General features: G+C 51.3%; 2 protein-coding genes across 5 annotated transcripts in view; one reads left to right on the top strand and one right to left on the bottom strand.

Moving 5' to 3' along the window:
- Positions 1 to 9188: 9188 nt before the first annotated feature.
- PIGC (phosphatidylinositol glycan anchor biosynthesis class C) lies at positions 9189 to 10296 on the top strand. Its single transcript, XM_064454646.1, has one exon. It carries the CDS (start codon positions 9300 to 9302, stop codon positions 10176 to 10178), a length of 879 nt encoding a protein of 292 aa, XP_064310716.1. The 5' UTR covers positions 9189 to 9299; the 3' UTR covers positions 10179 to 10296.
- A 4576-nt stretch (positions 10297 to 14872) lies between these two features.
- The window catches only part of DNM3 (dynamin 3), a 180888-nt gene continuing 172658 nt past the window's right edge, over positions 14873 to 23102 (bottom strand). For 2 of the 4 annotated variants that reach the window (XM_064454640.1, XM_064454641.1), the window contains one exon: positions 17978 to 20960. In XM_064454640.1, coding sequence (XP_064310710.1) covers positions 20891 to 20960 — 70 coding nt within the window. In that variant the 3' untranslated portion in view covers positions 17978 to 20890. Of the gene's footprint in view, positions 15059 to 16521; positions 16905 to 17977; positions 20961 to 23102 lie in introns of those variants that run through there. The other 2 variants (XM_064454643.1, XM_064454642.1) reach the window with 2 other exon arrangements.

Genomic DNA, 23102 nt, shown 5'->3' with positions numbered 1-23102 from the left:
AGAAGTCTTGAGTCCTCACCTCTGATATACCCGCATAGTGGTGTTTGCTAAGCTTGTTTCTCAACCACTGATAAGATGACCAGTATAATGGTAAAAAAAATTCACAGATTACCCCATCTCCCATCTGGAACCCATAATTAACCCAAAGTCCAACTGTAGGGCTACCTGGGGGCAAATATTTGCATGGGCTTCTCAAAAAGTGCTGCATATTTGCAGCAGGGTCTTGGCTTTTCTTGACCAAATCCCAGGACGAAGCAAGTTGGTGCAGTTCCCAGGGAGGACAAGCCCTGCCGCAGGACTGAATTTAAGCCACTGTGTCCCCTGATGGCACATGTACCTATGTCCCCTGGGTGGGGAAGGCTCTCCATGCCTGCAGTGTTGATGCAGAGCTGCAGAAGACTGCGAGCACGCAAAGCACAACGGGTTGCATCGGCAGCGGTATGAGCATCGGTCTGCTGACAGGGAATAAAAGCCAGGTCGTGGTGCTCGGAGCACTGGGCAGGGAGAGCTGGAGATGGCCACCCGAGGGGCATCTCAGTGCGGTGTTTCTGAACAGGAGGAAAGAAAAGGCGTGGCTGTTTTACTTGCAAACTGTGGGCAGTGAGGGGACACCGCTGCTTGTCCGTTTCACTCCAACACTCAAATGGACCTCAGAGTGTTGTACAGGCTGTAGAGTATCTCCCAGAGATTTGGGCACTGAGGCAGTGGGGCAATGTTTGACTTCTGGAGAGACACCTGACCTTGAGTTACTCCCTAGGCCTTCGTATTTCAGCACTTTCCAGCATTTGGCTGCTGCAAGCGCTAAGCCTTCTCTCCCATTCATCCCTATCTGCTCTTTACAAAGGCTTCTTGTTTTCCCAAGTGGCTTTTTTTCCCCCCCATGTGATTTAATTCGCACAAACTCCTTCCTCTTCTGACTGTTGATCTTGGCTCCTTACTGGTTAAAATAAAGTAAATCTTTCGTAAGCAGGTTCTGACAACGTAACTTTTGTTCGTTCCAGACACAATTTCCTGTTTAATTTCCTGACCATTTCTTACTTAGTAAAGGAAAAGCTGTAAATTGCAAGATTGCTTCAGAGAGCTTCCTCTGACTTAAAATGAACCGTTAACCACTTGCAGGAGAGAATCCAGCAAAACAGTGTAAAACTTTTTAAAAATCCTTAATTTCTTTATTTCTTTTGCAGCGCACACCAAGGGGAAAAAAGCTGTGCAACCAAAAAAAAAAACACAACAAACTTTGGAATCGTTTTCCTTGCAAAACCAAACAGGAACTACTCTGCCTCCAACCAAGCTGATAATGGCTCTTTCATCACTCAGTAAAGTCTTGCTGAGATATGGGATTTTGGGGGAGGGCTACTGTGTGCAACGGTGCCAAGGAAAGGTGGGCAGCTCTCCTTTCGGCAGGCAGTGACGACAGCACACAGTGCCACTTGGCAGGGACTGTGTGACCTGGTGTAGGAGAGGGACTGCTCTGATCTCCAGCCAGCCGGCCCCAATTCCACCTGGAAGAGCCTTGAAATCTGGCACAGGTGCGTGGTGGTGCTGTCCCACGGCTCCCAAAAGCATGGACAGACGCGCGGCCAGGACCTCCTGCAGCAGGCTCAGACCCCTCATGCAGCTCTTGGAGAGCACAGCCGGGTCTGGAGAGAGATTTCCCTCTTAGTGGCTCAAAACCTTAAAATCAAATATCTACGTAAGATGAAGGAAATGAATTGAAATGGGAATTCCAATTTTGAAAACATTTGTATTTGGTTGGTCTGCTTAATGGGCTTCATTTGAATTTTAACTTTGGCAAGGTACAGTGGTGAAATGATTGCTCCAGTGGGGATGCCCAGGCAGGGTGCAGCGGGAAGCCACAGCATCTCCCAGCCTTGCCTCTAGACCCCAGAGCCCCCACACAACAGAAAACACCCCTTCCCACAGCCAGTCCTTGGGAAAGGATGGAAAATGGCTTCAAGGAGAAGTGACCCACCTTCTCCTAGCCCGGCTGGCGGGCATTCAGGGTACCACCTTCAGCAGCATCTCGGCTTGATACTGTGACTGTGGGGCAGAGGCCACTGCCTGCTGCCAGCCAGAGAAGACAACACTGAGCCTAGTGCGTGGTCGGCAGCTGAGGAGCTGCTGTTGCCATCCAGGGAGGGGCTGATGCATTGGGGAAAGTCCAAATGGCTGCTGGCAGCTGAGACACAGAGAATCAAAACTAATTCTGATCCCCCCTGGGAAAAGAAAAAACAAACCTCGCTACAGAAACCGAGAAATGGCAAAACTTGGTGACAGAGGTGTGAAGTTTTTTTAGGCTTTATTTCTGGGAGAGCAGTGCAGGCTGAAGCTGTCCGCAAGCACCAAGGCCGAGCAGAGACGGCTAGGAAAGCACCCAGTGCAACTCAGCACTGGGTTTCCTCCACAGCCCCATGCAACTTGAGGCCGAAGTGGGCAACATCACAGGCACGTGATCCGGCAGAACAGCACATCTCTGGCTTTCTCAATGCAAAACCAAAACCGAGAGGGTCCCCCTGGGGCTGGGAGGGCAGCTCTAGTGCAGCAGCACCTCCGCCAAATGCAAGCAGCGGGGGCAAGAGATGAGAAGGGCTGGCTGGACACGCACAGGGAACACCACAGGCTCAGCTGCTTCCCTTCCCCTTTTGCTGAGTACTGAAATAAACTAAATTCCCACCTGGCTCCATCCCCTCCCTGGCAGATATTTAAAAATAGGGAGGCGGGTGAGGGGGTGGCCAGTAGCAGTCACTCCTTGGGGACCCACATGCTTGCAGGGGAACATGCACGTCCTGCAGGGCCAGGCCCAGGGCGCCTTCCGTCCTATGTGTTGCAGGGAGAAGCACTGCATATGTAAAACACACCTCAGCCCCGACATCGCACTGCTCTTCCCAAGCACACGGGCACCTGCTTGGAGTCAGGAAGGAGAAGGCAGGAAGGGCTCCTGGGGCAAATATCTCCTCCAGAACTGCTGTGTTTCCAGGCTGAGGCCATGCTTTGTTGGAACAAATGCTTCTTTACTAGTCAAATGGGAAGATGAGTGCAGAGAAGGATCCTTTCGCAGCACACCAAGCTAAAGGAGTGATTTACAACCTCTTTTGACCTCTGCATGCCAATTTTTTCCCCAGCTACACTTCCTATAAAAGCCAATCTGTTTGTGTACACTGTTTCATCCAGTGTGCCCCTCCCCGTATACTTCTGGCTTGCTTTGCACTTACACAGATAAAGAACAAAAATATCCCCATTGCAGACAGTAAAAACCTCATTAGGTAACTACAGGTGCCTTCACGCCTCTTGCTCCGTGTCCCAGAGCTGCAAGGGGAGGGAAGCAGCTGCCAGACAAGGCTCGGGGCAACGAAGAGCTGGTGCAGGAGAGCTGGCGTGTGGCTCCAGCAACCACCGCCCTGATTACCAGCTCTCCCCACTGGTACGTTGCCTTCACCCTCTAGGCAGTTGGGTTTTTCAGTGTTTTGCCACCTGCAGCTCTTGATGCCTTTTCACCGACTGTGGCAGAGCTGGGTCAGCATTTCACGTCCCATCCCCACCCTTCAAATTCAGGGCTAAACAAAGGGGAATGCAGTCGGAAACTGGCAAAAGCTTCGTTCAGGAGCTCCAGCTCTGCTCTGCCAGGTCTTGTCAGAGCAGAAGAACTGAAGAACCTTGAAGAAGAACTTCAAGAACTGAAGACTCTCCTCACTCCCTGATTTCAGACATTTTTCACTTTCCAGCTTCCATGACAGCCCACACGCAGGTCCAACAGGCAGGTTTTTGGTTTTTACCACCCCAAGGTCTGGTTTCCTCCTTGTGTCTGTGCATTAGGGATGTGCCACATTGAGCTGAGCTTACCCAGGCAGCTGAAGTTTGGACTCGTCCTACCTTGAAGCACCCTGCAGCTGGCAAAGCACATCACTGACATCATCTTTGGCTGCAGTTTCCTAGGATTTTTTTTTAAAGCAGGTTAAAAAACAAAAACATTTTCACTAGGTGGCAGCTTGACCTTCAGAGTTCCCTGACAAAACAGGACCCTACTGACCCACTGCCCTGGAGCTGGCCAGGGACCCCAGCTGGGCCAGCTTGTCCCTATCCCTGGAGCCCAGTGGGGGCAGTGGGGAGGGCATTTTGCCACCAATCCGTGCTGACCACCAGGGAATGCCAGGACCGAAGAAGACCAGTTTCGCAGCTGCCCCAGAGACCGTGTCTTCCACAGGTCACATCCCTGCAAGCGTATGCCTTTCTACATCGCATCTCTCCTCTTCTAGGTCCACAGCCCAGCTCCACAGAAGCTCCTTCAATGCTCCCTTCAATGGGCTCAGCAAATCCCACACCTCACCCTGGCAGACATCAGTCCAGCCTGGGCTCCTCCGACCTGATCCCAGTTTTCTGGACCACTCTCTCCAGCCCTGAGGAGCCTCGCTGGGTTTCTCCAGCAGCCTCAGTACCTCCTCATCTCAGCTCATTGCCTGGGAGCATGCTAGTTTCCCCCTTTCCTAGCTGCTCTTCCTCCCTTGCCCACTGCCCTCGTTCTCCCCTACAAGCCTCCAATTTTGCCCAGCCTGTCCCCCATGCCCCTAGGGCGCTGCTGCAAGGGAATATGATGACTCACCAGCATTCAGGTCCTTTCTGTCCTGGGCAGGGGCCGTTCACCAGGGAATACCTCCCTGGGGTCTCCAGCAAGGGCCCAGCTCACAGGCCCTTGGGGCAGGCTTCTCTCTGTAGGGTGGGTCAGGTGATATGGTGCAGAGAGGGACGGAGAGCAGCACAGTCCTCGCTCCCAGCTGTGGCAGTGGTGGCAGCCTCTGCTGTGCTCTGGAGATGGTGTGCCTGGGACAGGGACCTCTGACACCGAAACTGGTGACATCCCTGCCAGGAGCTCCTGGTGCTCCCATGCTGTCCAGCCTTGGGATAGAGACCGACAAGGATCATGGCACACTCCCTGCCCTGGCTGCACTGCCAGCACCATGGCATGTGGTCGGGGCCAGCAGGACCTCTGCTGAGCCCATATGGGACAGAGCATCCCTCACCCCAGCTTGCAGGGAGGCTTCCTGGGTGGTGGAAGACTCTGTGGATGGCAGGAGGGCTCAAGGGTCTGGCCAGCTTCAGCCAGGTCTGGCCAGCAAGGTTGTGGGCAGGAGCTGTGCCTGAGGGGGCCCAGGAACATCCCTTGGTGGCACAGGCTGCCCACAGCAAGGGCATCTCTGCACAGGGGATGCCACTGCCAGCTCACACATTGCCACTGGCCCAGGTCCCCCTGGGACCAGGATGCAGACCTGGATCCAGGAAACTCAACCCATGCACAGGGAAGGGAGATGCTTGGGAGAGCTGGAGCAGCACTGGACTCCCCCGTGCCTGGGCACACCACTGCGGGGGACCCTGGGGCAACCAGCCCCATGTGCCCCAGCATCCCCTCCACAGGGCTCAGCCCAGCTGCGAGGCGCTGGGCTGGTGTCGTCCCACTCTGCTGGGGACTCGATAAAAAAAATCCTTAAATAGGTGATTGCAGGCAAGCAGACACAGCCCATGTTTTGGGGCCATTTAAGGTAGGAGACTGTCTCTGGGCATGGAAAAATTCAGCAGCTGGAGCTGCGCCAATCTGCCCCTGAAAAACATTCCTGCGGAGGGAGGGTTCAGCTCCAGGGTCAAAGGGATAGGCTGGGGGGATCGTTTGGCAGAGGAATGAAGCCCGAGCATCCATAGCTGTGCTCACAGACAGCCCCATCCATCCATCCCACTTCTCCAGGCCCACGGAGCGACCCAGCTCTGCTGCAGCAGCCCAGGACATGCAGCACAACTCTTGCAGGCACCGCTCCCAGCAGAAGGAAGGTGAGAAGGATGGAGCCCATACTGCAAGGCAGCCTGCAAAGCTGCTGGTGCCATTGCAGGCTTGCAGCTGGAGCAGCCCTGTCCCCTGTGGGGTGACACAGACGGCATGCAGGGGGTGAGTCCCAGCCAAGGGATGCACAGGATCTGTCCTCGTCTGTGCAGCCTCAGGGAAGCTCAAACCCTAAGCAGGGTGTGCTGTTTAGTTATTTCAAAGCCTGCTTCTTTGCAGCACAGGTGATGGTCCCACCCTGAGAAACAGACACACCTGGAGGCAGCCCACACCTGGAGGGTTCACCTGCGCTGGAAAGAGGAGAGTGCAATGCCCTCCATACTTGGATATTCACATAACGCCAGTGAAGGCCTAGATCAGTCCCAGCTATTTCAGTCCCAGCCTGTCACCTTTTCCAGCCTTCCTTCCCAACAGCCTTAGCAGCTTATTCAAACATTCAGAGCCCTGCAGAAACTAAACAAATCCACAGTGGGGTCCCTTTGCAAAGGGCAGGGGCAGCCAAGCCAACAGGGCCTCCACCTATATGGGGCTTGTAGTGCCATGGTGTCCAGCTCCTAACTCCTGCATTTCAGCAGAGGGTCTCACAGCACTTGCCATCTTACAGCTGCTCCAGAGGCCAGTGACACCTGGGGACACCTAATCATGAGGTGAGTGAGGTCTTGCTGCACAGAATCCAGAGTGGGAATTAAGATGCTCACAAAGGGCTTTTACATTCTTGACCTTAGCTACTGCTCATCCCTGTCAAGAGAACCCTGATGGCCACATAGCCCCAGGAGAGCTGAGGGGTGACTCCACAGCGCATGGTCCCCTCTGACGGGCAGGGACAGACGGTGACGTGGCCAGTCCCGTGGCTGGTCCTGTGGCCGGTCCCGCTAGGGCTGTTGCGCAGGCAGGTGAGTCATTCCCCTGCAAGCAAAGTCTGGGCCACCCGGGCAGGGCTGAGCTGCCCTTTGGACTGTGGGCAGTACGTTCGGTTCGTACCGTGGCAGAGCACACACCGTCCCCTCCTGCCGGGACGCAGTGCCTCTGCAGCAGCCCACTGGGTTCTCCCAACGCTGAGTGGGCGCCGGGCCCTGGGGGTCTCAGCTCTGGGTTGATGCTGCCAAGGGTGCGGAGCCAGCACTGGGGTAATCCCCTCGTCCAGTGGGTGGGCACCCCGTGGCGGGCTACAGCTGCTGTGCTGGCACCTCCCAGAGGGGTTTTTCTCTGCTTCTGCTGTGGCTGGCATTGGCCGGCATGGCTCAGGATGCTGTGAGTCACTGACCAGCAGCAGCCTCCCGCCTCTCCCAGCCTCTGAGGGGGACTTTGGTGGCCCACAGCAGCGGAGATTTCAAGGGGCACAAGAAGCACCCCTTGCCTCTATTCTCCCTCCTCTGTAGGGTTTCCAGATGGACCTTGGTCAGGTCCGATGTGGTCCATTGGGGCAGCATCATGCCCCAGCCCCATCCCCAGTCCACTGTTACCAGTCCCCTGAGCATCACGGTTACGTACGCTTGCAGCGAGAGCAGAGTGCTGCCCTGCCCGTGCCCATGGGAAGTGGCGTCCCTCCACCATGGTGGCCATGGCACTTCTCCGGGGTGCAGGAGGGGGTGCGCTACCCTCCAAGATTTTCTCTTGCACACCCCAGCTTTACTCGGCATCTTTGGGAGAATGACAGTTCATTTAAAATCACAAGTTCCCAGGCCCTGGGCTTCAAGGCAATGCCAGCAATCGCAGGAGCTGGCAGCACTCCCTGTCCCTGTGGGCACTGGCTTGTGCGCATGGAGGCACACGCATGAAGGCACATGCACGAAGGCCCCAAACAGAGCACAGGGAAGGGGGCTTTTAGGTAGGGCAGCTAAAACCGAGTCCAGCTCCATCTTGGCTTAGAGGCTGCCGGCTTCACCCCTTGGCATGGGGTACCTGCACGGGGTGAGCAGCTGCTCCTGCCCTGCAGAGCAAGTGCAATGATATGCGGCTGTGAGATGGCACTTTTTAGATGTCACCGAGAGGTGGCTCAGCCTGAGGCTCCCCCAAAGGCACACCAGCAGCATGGGGTTTACCTGCTGCTCTGCACGTATCTGGACGAGATGGGGTCCTGCTTGGAGAGTCCCCTGGGGCAGGTGCTGGATGGCTTCTGCTGGTGCAAACAGAAACATGTGAAGGCTGGTGTGGGGGAAAAACCATCAGCTCTTTCTCCTGCTCCCACCGTGACAGGATGGCCATGAATGCCCCTTCCCAAAGCACAAACAGGGCAGTGTTCAGGGCTGCTCTACCCTGGGCTGAGGCCTCTTGGGTGAGGCCAAAGTAAGCAGCTCCTCTGCAGCAAGAACCTCTCTGGGGCTGGGAAGGCTCTGACCTGAGCACAAACAAACACACACTTGGGGAAAACACCTCTTGCCTCTGCAAAACCTCCCCTCATCCCTTTTTAGTCCCTAGCCCCCTTGCTGCCAGCTAGCTCGGTTCCCTTTGGCGAGGGGACGGGCAGTGCAGGAGGTGGGTGTCCCTGTAGAGCCGCACTTCTCGGCCCCCGCTCAGCCGCAATTTCTCCCTTTCCTCCTCCTGCTCTGCTTCTTGAGGGTGCCAGCAGGATCAGGGAGCAGGGCAGGACTGAGCTGTGAGCAGGGGAAAGCTGACCTGTGCTCACAGCATCACACCCACATTCCCCGACATGGGTGCTGGAGCCTGGTTTAGCCAGAAGAGCAGGAGCCTCACTGGTCCGGGCTGGGGCGTGGGGCTTGCGACAGAGGCTGGGGTCACTCGCCAAGGAGTGAGGCCAGACACACACGGGGATGTTGGAGCACAGAAAGGAGCCGGCTAAATCGCACCGACTGGCTGTGCCCTTCTTGACAGCCGCTTAAGGAAGTTGCACTGGGGTTGCCAGAAGGTCCCCTGGGACAGCCCTTCACCACGGTGTGTGGGTGCAGCTGCTGCCGGGACCTCGGCAGAAGCACCCCTCCTTCCTGTCTCCTGCAGCTGCCAGCCCGGCCGTTTTGGGGGGATAGGCAGGAGCGAGGCAGCGCCAGCAGCACCTCCACGCAAAAGCCTGCATGCCAGATGAGGGCTGTGGCCCTCAGGGTGGCCAAATCCTGGCAAGGAGCTGGGGTTCTGCCCTGAACACGCCCCCTCCCCCACGCCAAAAGCCGGCTGCAGGGAACAGCCTGCTTGCAGGCAGCGGGGAGCGCAGCCCCGGGGTGAGCCCTCGCAGGCCGGAGGGTGCTCAGCACCGCTGCCACCCCAACCCCTCCTGCTTCCACCGGGGTTCTCCCGGCCTGAGCAGCCCGGTGCCCGGCCCGCCCCCCCCCGGCACGGCGCGGCACCCCCGCAGCTGCCGCCAGCGCCCCCAGCCGCCCGTGCGGTGCCAACGGCTCCGTTCGCCGGCGGCTCCCGCCGGCAGGTGGCGGCCCCGAGCGCCCCGGCGTCCCTTGCGCCGCCAGCGGGGCCCGGCGGAGGCGGCGGCCGCAGCGGCGGGGCCCGGCGTGCCCGGCCCCGGGAGATGGGCCCGGTCCCCGGGCGGCGGTGGCAGAAGGTGCTGTACGAGCGGCAGCCCTTCCCCGACAACTACGTGGACCAGCGGTTCCTGGAGGAGCTGCGGAAGAACGTGCACGCCCGCCGGTACCAGTACAAGGCCGTCGTCTTCCAGTCGGGAGCGGTGGTGCAGCAGCTCTGCAGCGTCTGCGTCTTCGTCGTTACCTGGTGGTACATGGACGCTGGGATGCTGAGCCCGCAAGGGCTTTTCGGGGCGGCCCTGGTCTCCTCCCTGCTCGGCTATGTCCTCTTTGACGCCGTGGACGGCGGGGCCGGGCGGCGGGAGAGCGGGCGGACACGGTGGGCCAACCTGAAGAGCACGCTGGTGTTCACCGCCTTCACCTACGGCTTCTCGCCGGTGCTAAAGACGCTGACGGAGTCCATCAGCACAGACACCATCTACGCCATGTCAGCTCTCATGCTCCTTGGCCATCTCATCTTCTTCGACTACGGCGCCAACGCCGCCATCGTCTCCAGCACACTGTCCCTCAACATGGCCATCTTTGCCTCCGTGTGCCTGGCCTCCCGCCTGCCTCGCTCCCTCCATGCCTTCGTCATGGTCACTTTTGCCATGCAGATCTTTGCCCTCTGGCCCATGCTGCAGAAGAAACTGAAAGCCCAGACACCCCGATGCTACGTGGGGGTGACGGTCCTTTTCGCGCTGGCGGCACTGGCAGGGCTGGCCACCGTCTCCACCGTGGGCGCCGTGCTTTTCGCCTCGCTGCTGCTTGCCATCTCCTGCCTCTGCCCTTACTGCCTCATCCGCCTTCAGCTGCTCAAAGACAACATCCACGGGCCGTGGGATGAGGCTGAAATCAAGGAGGACCTCTCCAGGTTCCTCATGTAGGCCTGGCCTGGGGGGTCCCTCTGCTGTGAGCAGCACAAAGGCCCTTGCCAGGGGACAGCCCAGGGCAGAGGGAGGACACCAGCCCAATAAAGCCCCTTGCACAGCAGCGAGGACCACATTTGTGTGCGTTACCGTCAGCATCTGTTTCCAGTCCTGACCTGCTTGGTTTTGGTGAAGGAAGGAGGTGAACCCTGCAGTGTGGCCGGCCCATGCAACAGCTTGTGGTGCAGGCGAGCAGGGCGGTGCGTGCTCTGGCCGTGCAGACCCATACCTGCATTTGGGGGTGGGGTGGAGGAGGGGTCTGCATCCCCTGAGCTGAAATGCACATCTGGTTCAGATGGGCTCCATGGCACACCCATGGAGGTCCTCAGCCCCCAGGACCTCAGTGTGTGTGATGGGGACTGACAGCATTTCCCCGGGGGGCAGGAGGGGAAGGGGGCTTGGTGAGGGTCACAGCGGGCAGGGTGGCAGTGCACGGGGTGGCGGGTGCTGCTGGACCCACTGGACTGAGCATGAGGGTGCCTGGGATGGGTGCAGTGCAAAGCCCTGCTCACCTGCACCCCACCAGCTCACTGGTAGCCTTATGATGCTGCCAGGCACCATGTTAGTCTAAATCCTTCAGGAGAAGCAGGGGCAAGGAGGCAAGATGCCTTCCTCCCCTCTCTAATGCATCACAGAGGTGGATCTGGCCTTGCTGCAGGGCCAGACCCTGAGCCAGAGGGATGGAGCTCAGCGCAGGCCCCCGTGGGTGCACCCACCGGCTGGGGAGATGCCAGGCTGCTGCGACAGCAGCGGGGCACAGCAAGGTACTGTCTGGCAGCTGTCTGTCCAGCAGCCGTCAGTCTGGCACCGCACACACCGCAACAGAGGGCGCTCCTAGCAAACAAGTGCTGCTGGAGGCCAGGCCGGGACGAGCCGGCTGTGTGCCCGGAGTGCTTCCCTGGTGCTTCCCCTTTCCCTGCTCCCATCTGGGACCATCCCTTCACAGCTGGGTGCTGCTCTGGCTGCCCTGGGGAGCGGAGCCCACTGGAGCTGGCACCATAGGAGGGAAGGGATGCACACACCTGCCCCGGCCCCATCTCACAAGGATGCATTTGGCATTTCCCAGATTTTTATGAAACTTTCCTCATTTGGAAACCCAATGCTGCGTAAGTGCAACTTTCTGCTTGATTTACCCCATCCTGTTGAGCACCAGTGTCTCACCCCAGCGAGCGGGTGCTTGCTGTGTGCTCCTTGGGCTTTCTCAGAAATGAGCAACCCCCGGCGGAGTCCCCAACACCTCCAGTGCTTTGTTACAGCTCTTGCCAAGTGTTAAATGTTGCTGTTGTCGTCATGGTGATGACTACATCTCATTTTGGTTTTAATTAAAACCTGCGGAAGTTTAGAGCCCCTGCTCCAGTCTCACAGGGAGCACAGAGTAGCCAGATGCTCACAGTCAAGACGACATTTTTTAGTTCTTTGGAAAGAAGACTATTTTTTCACAGGGAGGTTTCCCAGAAAGCTGCTCACTGAGGGGGAGGCCCCATCGCGCGCTGGGCTAATGCCATTGTAACACTCCCATCCAAAGCCGATTCACAGGCTCCATCCGTAGAACAAGACCTGAGTATAAATGAAAAGTAAATAAAATCTAGCCTGCCTGGTGCCTGTTGTTAATGTCTATCACAGTAGACGCTACAAGAAAGAGTTTCTGCTGCACCCATTCCCCCAAGAAATATTTCTCAAAAAAATACTCTCCCCAGATTTAGACTCTTAAAACCAGCTCTGGATTAGGAAAAGTGCAAACATCAACTACCCAGACATTCCAGGTGGAAACAGGAACAGACTGTCACCATCACCTCAGCCACAACTGGAACCCAGTGGATCACCTATGCAGATCCCTGGGCTTCAACTGATGCAGCAGGCCCTGCTTGCCCAGCTCCAGGCAGGATGCAGGATGGGTCCTGTCCAGCCTGCTGTAGGCAGTTTCATCCCTGCCCACAGTCCCAAGCCTCTGCTCTGCCCAGGTCTTTCCCTTCACCTCCTCCTTAGCCTCAGTCCTTGCCCAGAGATCCCCTGGGGAAAGGCTTAGCCCTCCCCTTAGCTTGCCCACACAGATACCCTGCTCTCCCTAACTTAGGAACTGAAAATATAAAGCCCAGTCCATGCCCTGGCTGCATAAAGGGACTTTGCAGGAGGGCAAATGCAAGAGAAAGCCAGGGAGAGGAGTGGAGGAGATGCAAAGGCCAGGCAAAGTTTGCTGCTGAAGTGAAGATGCTGAATAAATGGCCATTATGACTATGTCTCCATGCCTGAGGTCAGAATATCCTCTACAGAACAAATTTTGCCGTAACTCTACGCCCAGCTCAGCAGTAGAGCTGGATGCCCTTTGAGCATTTGCTACCTGAGTGTACAGTTCTGTGGCTTCTCTGATGAAGCCCACGCTGAGACCAAAGAAATAGGTCCTTCTCAGTTTGTACGCAACCAAACCATCAACCACCAACTCTAAAGAGTTAAATGTTATTTTGCATTCCAAGGAAGTGCAGTTTCTCTTAAGTTTCCAAGTCCACAGAGATTGAGTACTTCAATGGGACATTTTCTTTTGATTTGAAGCTGGCCAAATGTGAGTAATTGTAAAGTGGCTGGGGATAAGCCTTGCTCCTGGGGGAGCCGCGGCCACGTGCCGTCTGGAATCTCCATCTACAGCCTCTGCTGCAGGAAAAGGCAAGCATCAGCCACCCACACCATGCTGTCAGGGGCCTGCGGCCCTCCCCACGTGGGAGACTGGATCTGGGAAGCCTGGAAAGAGTGAAGCGTTAGTCTTTGAAGGTAAGATCTTTATATGTCTTCAATTCCCACAGTAATCACTAAGCTTTTCTCAGCTTTGTGATATGAGAGGCAACAGCAACAATGGGAACGATCAGGAAACCAAAATAGGATTTTGGTCTTAACCCATCCATTGAAATACAGCCTAGGACGCACAATGCTACCAGCTGGTGCAGCACCCTTAGCCTTCTCCACCTGGCCACGGAACATATACCATTGCAGGGTGGAAATAGCACAGACAAGGTTAAACAGCTTCTTCAAAAAGTCATCCTGTGAGTTGATGCTAAAGAACATGCCAAGGTTTCCCACCACACCAATACCTTTGTCTTTCTACTTAGGAGATTTTAGGAATAGCTACCAGAAAACCATGAAGTTGGGATTCCTATTTCCAACAGCATTTTTCATCAAATATTTCAGAAGAAGGTAAAGATTTCTGTGAAAGGTTTAACACCATAAAATGCCCCAAGAAAGAAGTTTGTGCCTTACAGACTAATGCATGGAAGTTGGCCGGTAGCTAGGACAGTAGCAGCTCCTGGTTGGGGTGCTGTAGGTAAGGCCATACAACTAAAGTATCGGCCACATTTTATTTGTTGTTGGTTCATCTGTTGGTACCCCAGAGGGAACCATTTTTTTTGAAAAACCTAGGAAAAAAGCAGCTTGTGAAATTCAGCCTGTTCCCATTCCCTCTTACCTGAGAGGTGAAGCATGGCAACCTTCTTAAGAGCTTGCTGGGTACACACACTGTCTCGTCTGTAGTAGTCATCCTGAAAATACACAATTCCTGAACTCTGTTGACCCTTTTTTTTGCCTCAGTACCTGCAAGCAGTGAGTTCCACAGATGAAAGATGTGGCCAGTCTAAGCTCCCATCTTCATTCTGTACTCTGGGGACAGTTGTGTTCTTGGGACTCTTAGAAGCCTCCATTTCTCCCTTTTCCCAGGGTGCTGGGAAGCACCTTGCCCATCGCCATACTCTTTCCAGCTCCAGCAATTTCTAGTTTAGCACATGCAGTACAAAGGTCTAGCAGGAATCATTATTTATCTCCCTCTCCTAACAATTGCTGTACTCGGCTTTCATCCTCACTGCTTCCCATCTGACTTTCTGGCACCAGGGAATGAGGACAACACACCACTGCAGCTCCCTCTCACCATCAACTTCCTACTGCAGAGAAAAGTCTTGTTTCTCCCCCTTAAACAAAGAGCTGGAGTCCCAATGCAGTGTCGTATCTCCAGTTTGTAACTGTTAGTTGCAATGATTTGTAAGACATCAGTTCTTTGTTTTCATATGAGAAAAAAAGTCAACAAAACCACATCAATTTTCCCTTTTTTAGACTTACGCCTCATATACTTCTCTGGCACCCAAACTAAGCACGAAACATTAAAACCCAGATTTTCTCTCTCCCATAGGGACAGACACGTTTGGAGTCCCAGAGGTAGCTCCTTACAGCTATTTGAGCTCAGATGCTCCAAGGAGGTTGGCTCGCAAGGAATTCAGATGTTTCATTTGAAAAAAATGGCCAGAGCAGCTGTGATTTATTTATAATAGTGCAGATTCATCAGTGGAGAGGCTGCTGCAGTCTTCTCTGACTTTCCACTCTGCACACAGTCAGGTGCTGCTGCTGGTGCGTTAGGCACCTTTGAGGACTCTTTGTTGTTAAAGAAACTGGCTACTCTTCTTCCGCTAATGCTAAGCCAAAGCCATTTACACAGAGCTATCCTGGTGGTTAATGAATTCAGAAGCAGTGGTAGAATCCCAGCAAAACATCCCTCCTTCCAGCACGTCGGAGGGTGGGAGTCTCCACAGAGCCCAGGCAATTGCTTCCGTGGGGTGTAATGGCTCCATCTGAGAAAGAGTGGGTAGACTCTTCAGTAAGAAAACCAGCACACATTTGTTTTGTAGTCAGAATTTTTATTTTCTTTATATCCAGGCTTATCATTGACATCTGAAAATAAACTCTTTCATTTACAAATAGGCTAGTGCAATTAAAGATAATTTTGGACAAAAAAAAAAAGATTGCATGTAACAAAAAAGAAATGCATGTGTTAGGACGATCTTCCTGGAACAGCTGGTGGAGGTCGCCTAGGAAAAAGACAAAAAATAACCCAAAATTCACAGGGAGGGGAGGAGAAGAGATTTAAAACAAAAAGTCAAGATACAATAAAATGAGTCATAGGCAAAATTATCTTAATAAAATGGGTTAAGAGAAAAAGACACAGAACATGCACATTAAGGAAAAGAGCAAGAGCAAGATTAGAATCAGCTGGCTCTCAGCACAGCCTCGGCTTTCATCCTCACCACTTCCATCTGACTTGCTGGCACCAGGGAACGAGGACAATGACATCACAAGTGTGGAGGTCACTGGTCACAGGCTTTCTAATTTCCTTGCAGCAAATAATATCCTCTGGGAGAACTTTTCCCCAGCCAACCTTAAAATCTGCACCACTGTCTGTTTCAAACGCTCTTCCTGGAGTAGACCTTTTAAAAGTCAGATTCTGATGAAACTGGGAATGATCAAACAAGATGGGTATATGGGCTGGATTGGGGTATCTGGAGGGCACTTTGCTGGGAAAGGTTGAAAACATGAGTGATGGCGGTGGGATGGATCTATTGCCACCCCTAGCAGGAGAGACCCTTGGCAGCTGATGGCTCAGTGCAGCGGTTAGAGAAGAGCTGGTGCTCATCCTGTTACCCAGCATACTGCACTGACCTGTCTCCGACCAACGTGCTGGGAACCAAACTCATACAGGGGTACGTAATGTACTCTGGCCACATGGGACACATGTGACACTGCTGTTTACAGAGGGGGAGCGCACAGACTGCCTCAGGCACAGCCATTAAAGACTAATTTAAAAAAAAAAAATCTCCGAAATGTAACAGCAAACATGTACAACGGGGATGTTGCCGCTTTGCGCATCCCACCTTTTGCTCTTCCCTTTCCCAAAACCTGTCTGTGGACCAACATAGTGACTGTTGCACTCAGAGAGAAACATCCTCTCCCGTGGGCAGCTGTTGTGCTTGTTGTGCCATAGAGACCATCTCCTCTGAGCACCCATCCAGTTAGTTGGCTCATACTGATCTGAAAGAGCACCTGAGTCATCAAGACATCTGCACATTCGTACAAAACCACTTTAGGGGGAAATCCTTTCCGGACACAATGCATACATGTGCATAGTTTTACTCCAGCTCCTGGTCTGGAGAACTCAGTCTGGCCTTCGGCTCAGTGCTGAATCTTCCCACAAAACATGCCTTCCCTGACAATGAAATGAATACCAGGTATGGCTTGAAAAACAGTCACCTGTTTCCCAGCAAAAGATCTCTGCAGCACTCCAAGCCTCTTGCAGGGCAGCAGGCCGAATGCTTCCCATGGGTTACTTCTCCCCCTTCACCCCTTTTAATTATATCTCCAGTGATGTCAATGCAACATGCATCTCTGATAAATCCTCACTGCAGCCCTAACAGAGGCGGAGCGCAGCATGCTGACATGATGGTATGAGAGACAGAAGACCGCTCATGTGCATCCAAAAAGTAATAATAAAAGCCCATCAAGAGTTACAGTTTATTTCAGATTCAGAAATGCAGCATAACATTTTTACAGCAGGTATATGCGATGCTCAGTAATGACCATGGTTTCAGGAATCAACTTGCTGTGCTCAAAGGTCAACACCAAGAACCATTTACAGATTATGAAACCAAAGGCAGATGTTTTGGCTCACATGAAGTAGGGCATTCACATAGAGAGCAAAATTCAGAAAGAAATGAAGCGTTTGCTTCTTACGAAAAGAAGTCATCATTTACACCATCCTGGAAAAGTAAAGAGACAGGCTTTACACTGGTTACTGCAAACAGCCGACAAGATGGGACAAATCATATATCAAGCAAGAGTGGAGGGCTGTCTGGACGGGAGGAGCCATCGGTATCAGCTCGCCTGCAGACAAAGCAAGAGGAAAGACAGGCAGAGTAACATTCATTTACACAAGGGAGCTGTTCTGCTAGAGCCTGGGGAGGAGGTTCAGCGCCGCAGCGGGAGGAACTGTGCCGTAAGCATACCGGGAAGTTGGATGCCTCCCCAGCGTCACAGGTGCAGCACAGGTCTGCTTTGAATTCAGGAGATTTGGACTATTTTAAGACAGAAAGACAGAACTACCCAGGAATCTCAGTATGGTGTATACACATTGTTTAGTGTAGCTGTCTGCGACAGAGAGTATAATATTTTCTATGTTATGCTTTAACATGAGATGCCATAACCTATAATGTATCTCCTTTAATATAATAAATAATCTACTTTTATGAGGCTTACTCAGAAAATGCAACAAGATCAGCAATAAAATAAACACACATTAACTATGTACATAAGCCTTTTCATTGAACAATACAATCTTTTTAATCCTAACACAAGATCCCTTGAGATTAAAGACTGAGAGCTATTTATGGCATGTGCAAGCTATTCAGCTGTTGGTCAGCCGTGATGAGGTGAGGAGGAACATGCTCTCTCGGCAGAGACCCAGGCTTAGCCTAAATGTAATACTAAATGAGTGTCCTCCTGAAACTTTGCCACCTACACCACTGGCTAATTACACACCTCATATAAGATCAGAAACCCTGCTGTTGCTTAACGGGAGTCTCCACTGCTCCCTGACAATCTTCTGAGCTTTGCCAGAGGGAATCAAAGAAAGGGAGAGCAACCCACGCTTCTGAGACGTGGGAGTTCAGGCTTAGTTCACCATGTGTAAGGGTGTCTGCAGAGAGGGCAGCGGCCAGTTGGAGGTAGCCAGTCCCCTCCAGCAGATCCACAGGGTGCTCGTCCTGCTGTCCTTCAGGCATGGAACGAGTTGCTGCCAAGGCTGCTCCTCTGAGAACTAGGGACAGGAGAGACACAACTCGCCAGCATCAAGAGCAAGCAGGACAAACAAACCCGTTCCAGGCACTGTACAGCAGGAGGAAATGGGCCATGGTTGGGAGGGCAGTACTGACTCAATTGCGTACGGCAATTTCTTGAGAAGCATTTAGCATTTTTCCTAGAAACAACAATTTTATGTAGTTTATTCTGAAAAGTGTATATGCAAGAGGTAAAATCATCAGACTCTGGATTTGTGCTCAAGGTTAATTATTAACCTGCACACCTACAAGTGTTGCATTTCGGGCACAGGGCCAGATTTAGATGTGATCTGAATGAGGATGCAGAGGGAGGAAGGGCTGTGCAGCTGTGTCCCACGACCTCAACATCAAGTGCAGAACCAGATGGTGCTGACTGTGGGGCCACAGGCGCCTGCACTGCCTCTTCCTCCTCTTTCGGGTAAATCTACCCTTGGGAGCTTCATTTACAATTCAGGACTACTGCTGAGAAATAAAATTTCTTGGGGGGCAGAGTTAAGGACAGTGCTGAATCGTGCTACCTACTTCTTTACACTTGACAGAAAGAGTCATCAAAGTAAATTAAGTACAGAGGCTTTAAAAACATGGTTTTAGGCCATGATCTATGTCATCTAATTGAGGTTCCTAACTTGCTGGCATTACCACCCTCATCTCCCATGCAGCCACACCAGTCTGAATCACCTTCTGGAGGTGCTGCCTCTTCCCACTGAACAAAGGGAACACTGGACAACTACACCAAGTGCTTGGGGTATGGTGAGATTAACCCAGACCACGGCCTTGCAATATCACTGAATAAATATCAAAATTTGGGGTTCAAGTGACTTTCTGCGGCTGAGGCACTAGGCCTGGCTTTTCATCAGCAGGCATCTGCCAGTCAGTAACAGAGAGTTCTGATAAACTATATACAGGATTGCTGGCTAGGCAACAGCATGGACTACTATTGCCATTTATAAAAATACAATAGATGCATTGCACGTTACAGCAGAGCACGCTACACAGTGGAAAACTGTGTAGGATATGAGAAAAATAATCAAAATATGGGGATTTTTTTGTAATGAAAGTTAGTATGACTGTAGTTGGGATTGTAACCTTTTTTTTTTTCCTTGAAAACTGTTTCTGTGCACTTGGCGTTGGAGATCTGGGCCTGTTCTCCAAACAACCACCGTCCACTTAAGCAATCTTCTGAGATCACCAAGATGCTGGTGTTCTGACAAACTCCATCTTCACTGTGCTTCAAATGTTGACCTCTAGACTCCCCAGGTGTGTCACAAGTATGAGGCTGACAGGAAATTAAAGTTAAGCTAACATACAAATAATGATGCTTTCCCAAGCTCGTCTCTCTTATGCAAGCTGAAACACGATTTGCTTCAGTGGTGAGCACAACTAATCAGCAGTCTGGGAATACTTAATAGGCTAAATCCCCATTTGTTGTGGCTCTTTGATTGGATTCTTCCTAACCATGGGGACACAGCATACTGGGGCCCTCCATGCAGTCTCAGTAAATGAATGTATTAGACCAATTATACTGGGGGACTTTGAAACCACCAGTTGATTTGCCTGGGGATCTGTAACCATAGTTGTAATAACAGCAATTAATATTTTCTGAAGAAATGAGGCCAAATTCATCTCTAGTTTAATTCTGTTAACTCAGTAAGTTTTAAGCTGTAAGGGTGACACTGACCCAAAGTGTTTAAAGTGAAGTAATGCAGTTAAGACAAAAGGTTTTTATAACACATTCATATATAATGTGCAAAACAGCAGGCAGAGAGGACCTCTGCAAGTGAACATCTACTAAAATAATCCATTGCCAAGATGCAGAGCTGAGTACTTCTCAGTACCTAGTTGGATAAAGCGACCCTAATCTGAGGTGTGCAGGACTTCAAGTGATGCAAAGATAAAATCTTTATACAGGGGGCGTAGTAGAATTTTATCAACCGGTGTAAGAAAATATCTCAAATCCAAACTGGACTTGGAAAGCTCAGGTGCAAATCTAGGTCAGAGCTCTGTGAATTGGCTCGAACAGTGGGCAGAGGAGCATCAGCCCATTTACAGCTATTCATATATCTACGTCTGTATCTGTATCTTATCTCCTTCTGTTTCACAAAAGGACCAAAAGCAACGCTTAGTTCTCTGGATCCTGCCGTGCAGTACATTCACCTTATTACATGCACTCACATACCCCCAAGACTTCCCGTGAGTTCAGTGGGAGTACAAGTGTGAGCAAGCACTAGTAGAGGACAAAACAAACTGGCACACACTGCTCTGTCACGTACTGGCTCTTCAAACTGCCCTTTCACATTCTTCCTGCAGGGTGAGATGGCTCCACAAGGAGCCCTGTAAGCTGGGGCAGTGCAGCCTGCTCCTAACCAACCACCCAGCCAACTTTGCATGTCAGCTGTCAATGTGGAAATAAAGTAAAACACGCATTGTCCCATATACACCCTTCTTGTTTAACAACATTCCTTAAAAACTAGACTTCGGATAAGGATAAATTATAGGAGAAGCAGCCATCCAGCAAGGTTCTTGCATGGAAGACATGGAAGTGTGGGGCCTTCAGAAGAGCTTGGTAAGAAACCACATTGCTTTGCTTTTCCCAGTTTAGCCATTAAAAGAGAAAATAGGCATAACTGTGTAATTCCAAACGACAGAAAACCTGAAAGGTACAAATATAAGCAAGACTCCTTTCACATAAGAGGTAAAAAAAGAAGCAGATCAAATCAACATGTGCACAAATGCACACAAAGTCAAGCCCTCCATTCGCTGTACAGGACTGTGAGCACAGTTGCCTGGGTGAAGAAATGGGTCAGTAAGTTAGCTAACATCAGCTATTGCAAAAGGAGAAGTCAAGGCAGCACAGACCTTCCCAAAACATTTAAGACCTCATAAACAATGTAGAATGGACAGAGAGTATATCAGTAAAATAGGTTACTTGCCTATAGATGTCCATACATGCGACTATACATTGGTTATTGCAACAGTTATCAAGCAATTTGCTTCCACATATTTGGTTAACAACGACTAACATGCCAGAAACTTCTTTTAGTCTAACAGGGATGAATCTAATGGACGAATTACAGTGGGACGAGTAGGTGAAGGGGGTGGTCTTCGACTGGAGAGAAAGAGAGAAGAAACAATAAGCACAAACACTTGAGAACAAACCTCGCACCTCTTGCTGTCACTACATTAACATGCACATGCTCCTAAACACAACAATCTTACTCCCACGTACACTGAAGCATAACAGCCCTAAGCGTCCACAGTACGGAAGAACGTGATGGGTTTGCCACGTGCATACCATGCCTTAGCTCCCCTCATGCATCGGACAGCTCTTCTCTGCAGTCCACAGCCTGGGTGTTCTCTGAACACAGCTGCCTTCTTGTGCCACAGAAACCATCAGGGGAGGATCATTATTCCTGTTTTTTCAGGGATCAGTCCCAGCCTGGACAGCCACAGAGCGGACATACAGCCATGTTTCAGAGTGGCCAGCTGGATTTGGTAAGACAGCCTGCAGCAACTTCAGCTGCTGTTTGCAGAAGCAGAAAAACCTGCAGCTTCTTGCACAGCTGGGCCAACAGAAGCCACACCAATATGCCTGAATGAGGCACAAATTTTAAGCTTTATATCAATGGCCAGTTATGGAAATACTAGCCGTGGCTATGTCTTCTGGATTCACTCATTTATCACTAATGCATTCCTCTATCAATTCAGTAACTGCTACAAGATTCCCAGATGTTTTGGGGAAGGCTTATGGGTCTTTATTTCCCTGTTTCAAATGGCTGATTCAGCACAGGCTCCTGTGAATTGCAGACCTGTGCATTTCAATTTGGACTGCACCATCACTGATAAGAGACCACAGTGCAAGAGTTAGCAATCCCTGTGCACGTTCCACCTGCAGCACAGGCTGAGCAGGGGTAGTCCAGGCTGAGACCTTCCCCTCCCTCACTTTATCCAAGGATGACACACCAACTCTGCTGGAATCGTAGACAGATTCTCTCTGGTAGCTACGTAATTGCCTTTTATGTTTTTGTGAGTATTTAGGGTAGCTGGTCCATATTGGTGCTGTGTGGAGATAACTCCATCAGCTTAGTTACAAAGACTACTTGGGCTAAAACACCCCACCACTGAGCAAAACCTGTGCAGAATCTGAGATGACAATATCTGTTTGGCCTCCAGCACCTGTACTAGCTCAGACGGTTCTGCCTGGCACTGCATTGTGCTGTATAAATATAATAGACTGTTCCTCGCAGCCAGCCTGCTCCCCTAGCTAGCTATCCAGCACCCTCCAGCAGTGTTTTGTTGCTGCAGTTATTCCAATCCATCTTACACAGTGGTTTTGCTCCCCATTTTTCTTTAACGGGAAGTACCAGCTCTCTCTTTATTCCTTAACCCAGCCCAGATCACCACAAGAGCGTATAGCTACTCTGAGAGAGGCATGAACCCAGGGTTCTAACAAGGTGGGGAGCTGAGGGCTCTTTAGTTCCCATCCAGCCTCAGCAGACTTCATTAATGGCCAGGACAAACCATACAGCCCTGTGTAACATTGCCCTCCACCTGTGAAAGTAGGAACAGTTCCTGCCTCTGAAGATCACAAAGGAAATATGTCTCATTCCGTTAAAGCTAAATAGAAGATGAAAAGAATGTAACAATGTGTTAATCTTCTTTGAACTGGAACATAATATCTGAGACAAATTTACACTTGACAAAAAAAGTCTCGCTTGGCTCAAACTGCATCTTGTATTACAATATTCTCTTTTGGTGAAGAAATGAGAATTTTAATCCCTAACATGCAACAAATAGAAAATACGCCAACTGAAGCATTCAAGTAAATCAACAAGCTAAAAAAATAGGCAAAACATAATTTCTTCATGGTGTATTTTTCTTACAGAAAAAACGTTACTGTTAACTATTGTTTCTTGTGTTGCTCCAGTGTAGGTCTTCTGGACCCATTTCCAAAATTTGTAGTTTCATAAAGAACCACTTCTAAGGCTCTGCATTTCTGTTGGGTTGCATTAAATTATTCCTTTGTTGAAATGCCTCACATTGCATTGTTTAGCGCTTACTGAAAACATTGTATCATGTGTATACAATTTACAAACAAGAGAAAATGCATACAGCTGTCTCCATATCAAATTTAAAAGATACAAGCCCAAGCATGCATTTTAATAGCGGGTCGAATGCAGCGCACTGGATTCAAATAATGTAATTTAGTCAAATTGCTATTTAGCCCAGCAGGATCAGAAACTGGAGAGCA

Source organism: Phalacrocorax carbo, chromosome 6, assembly GCF_963921805.1.
Source record: "Phalacrocorax carbo chromosome 6, bPhaCar2.1, whole genome shotgun sequence".
NCBI classification, from domain to species: Eukaryota; Metazoa; Chordata; class Aves; order Suliformes; family Phalacrocoracidae; genus Phalacrocorax; species Phalacrocorax carbo.
Note: the sequence above shows the minus strand (reverse complement) of the source record. Positions and strands in the feature narration are given on the sequence as shown.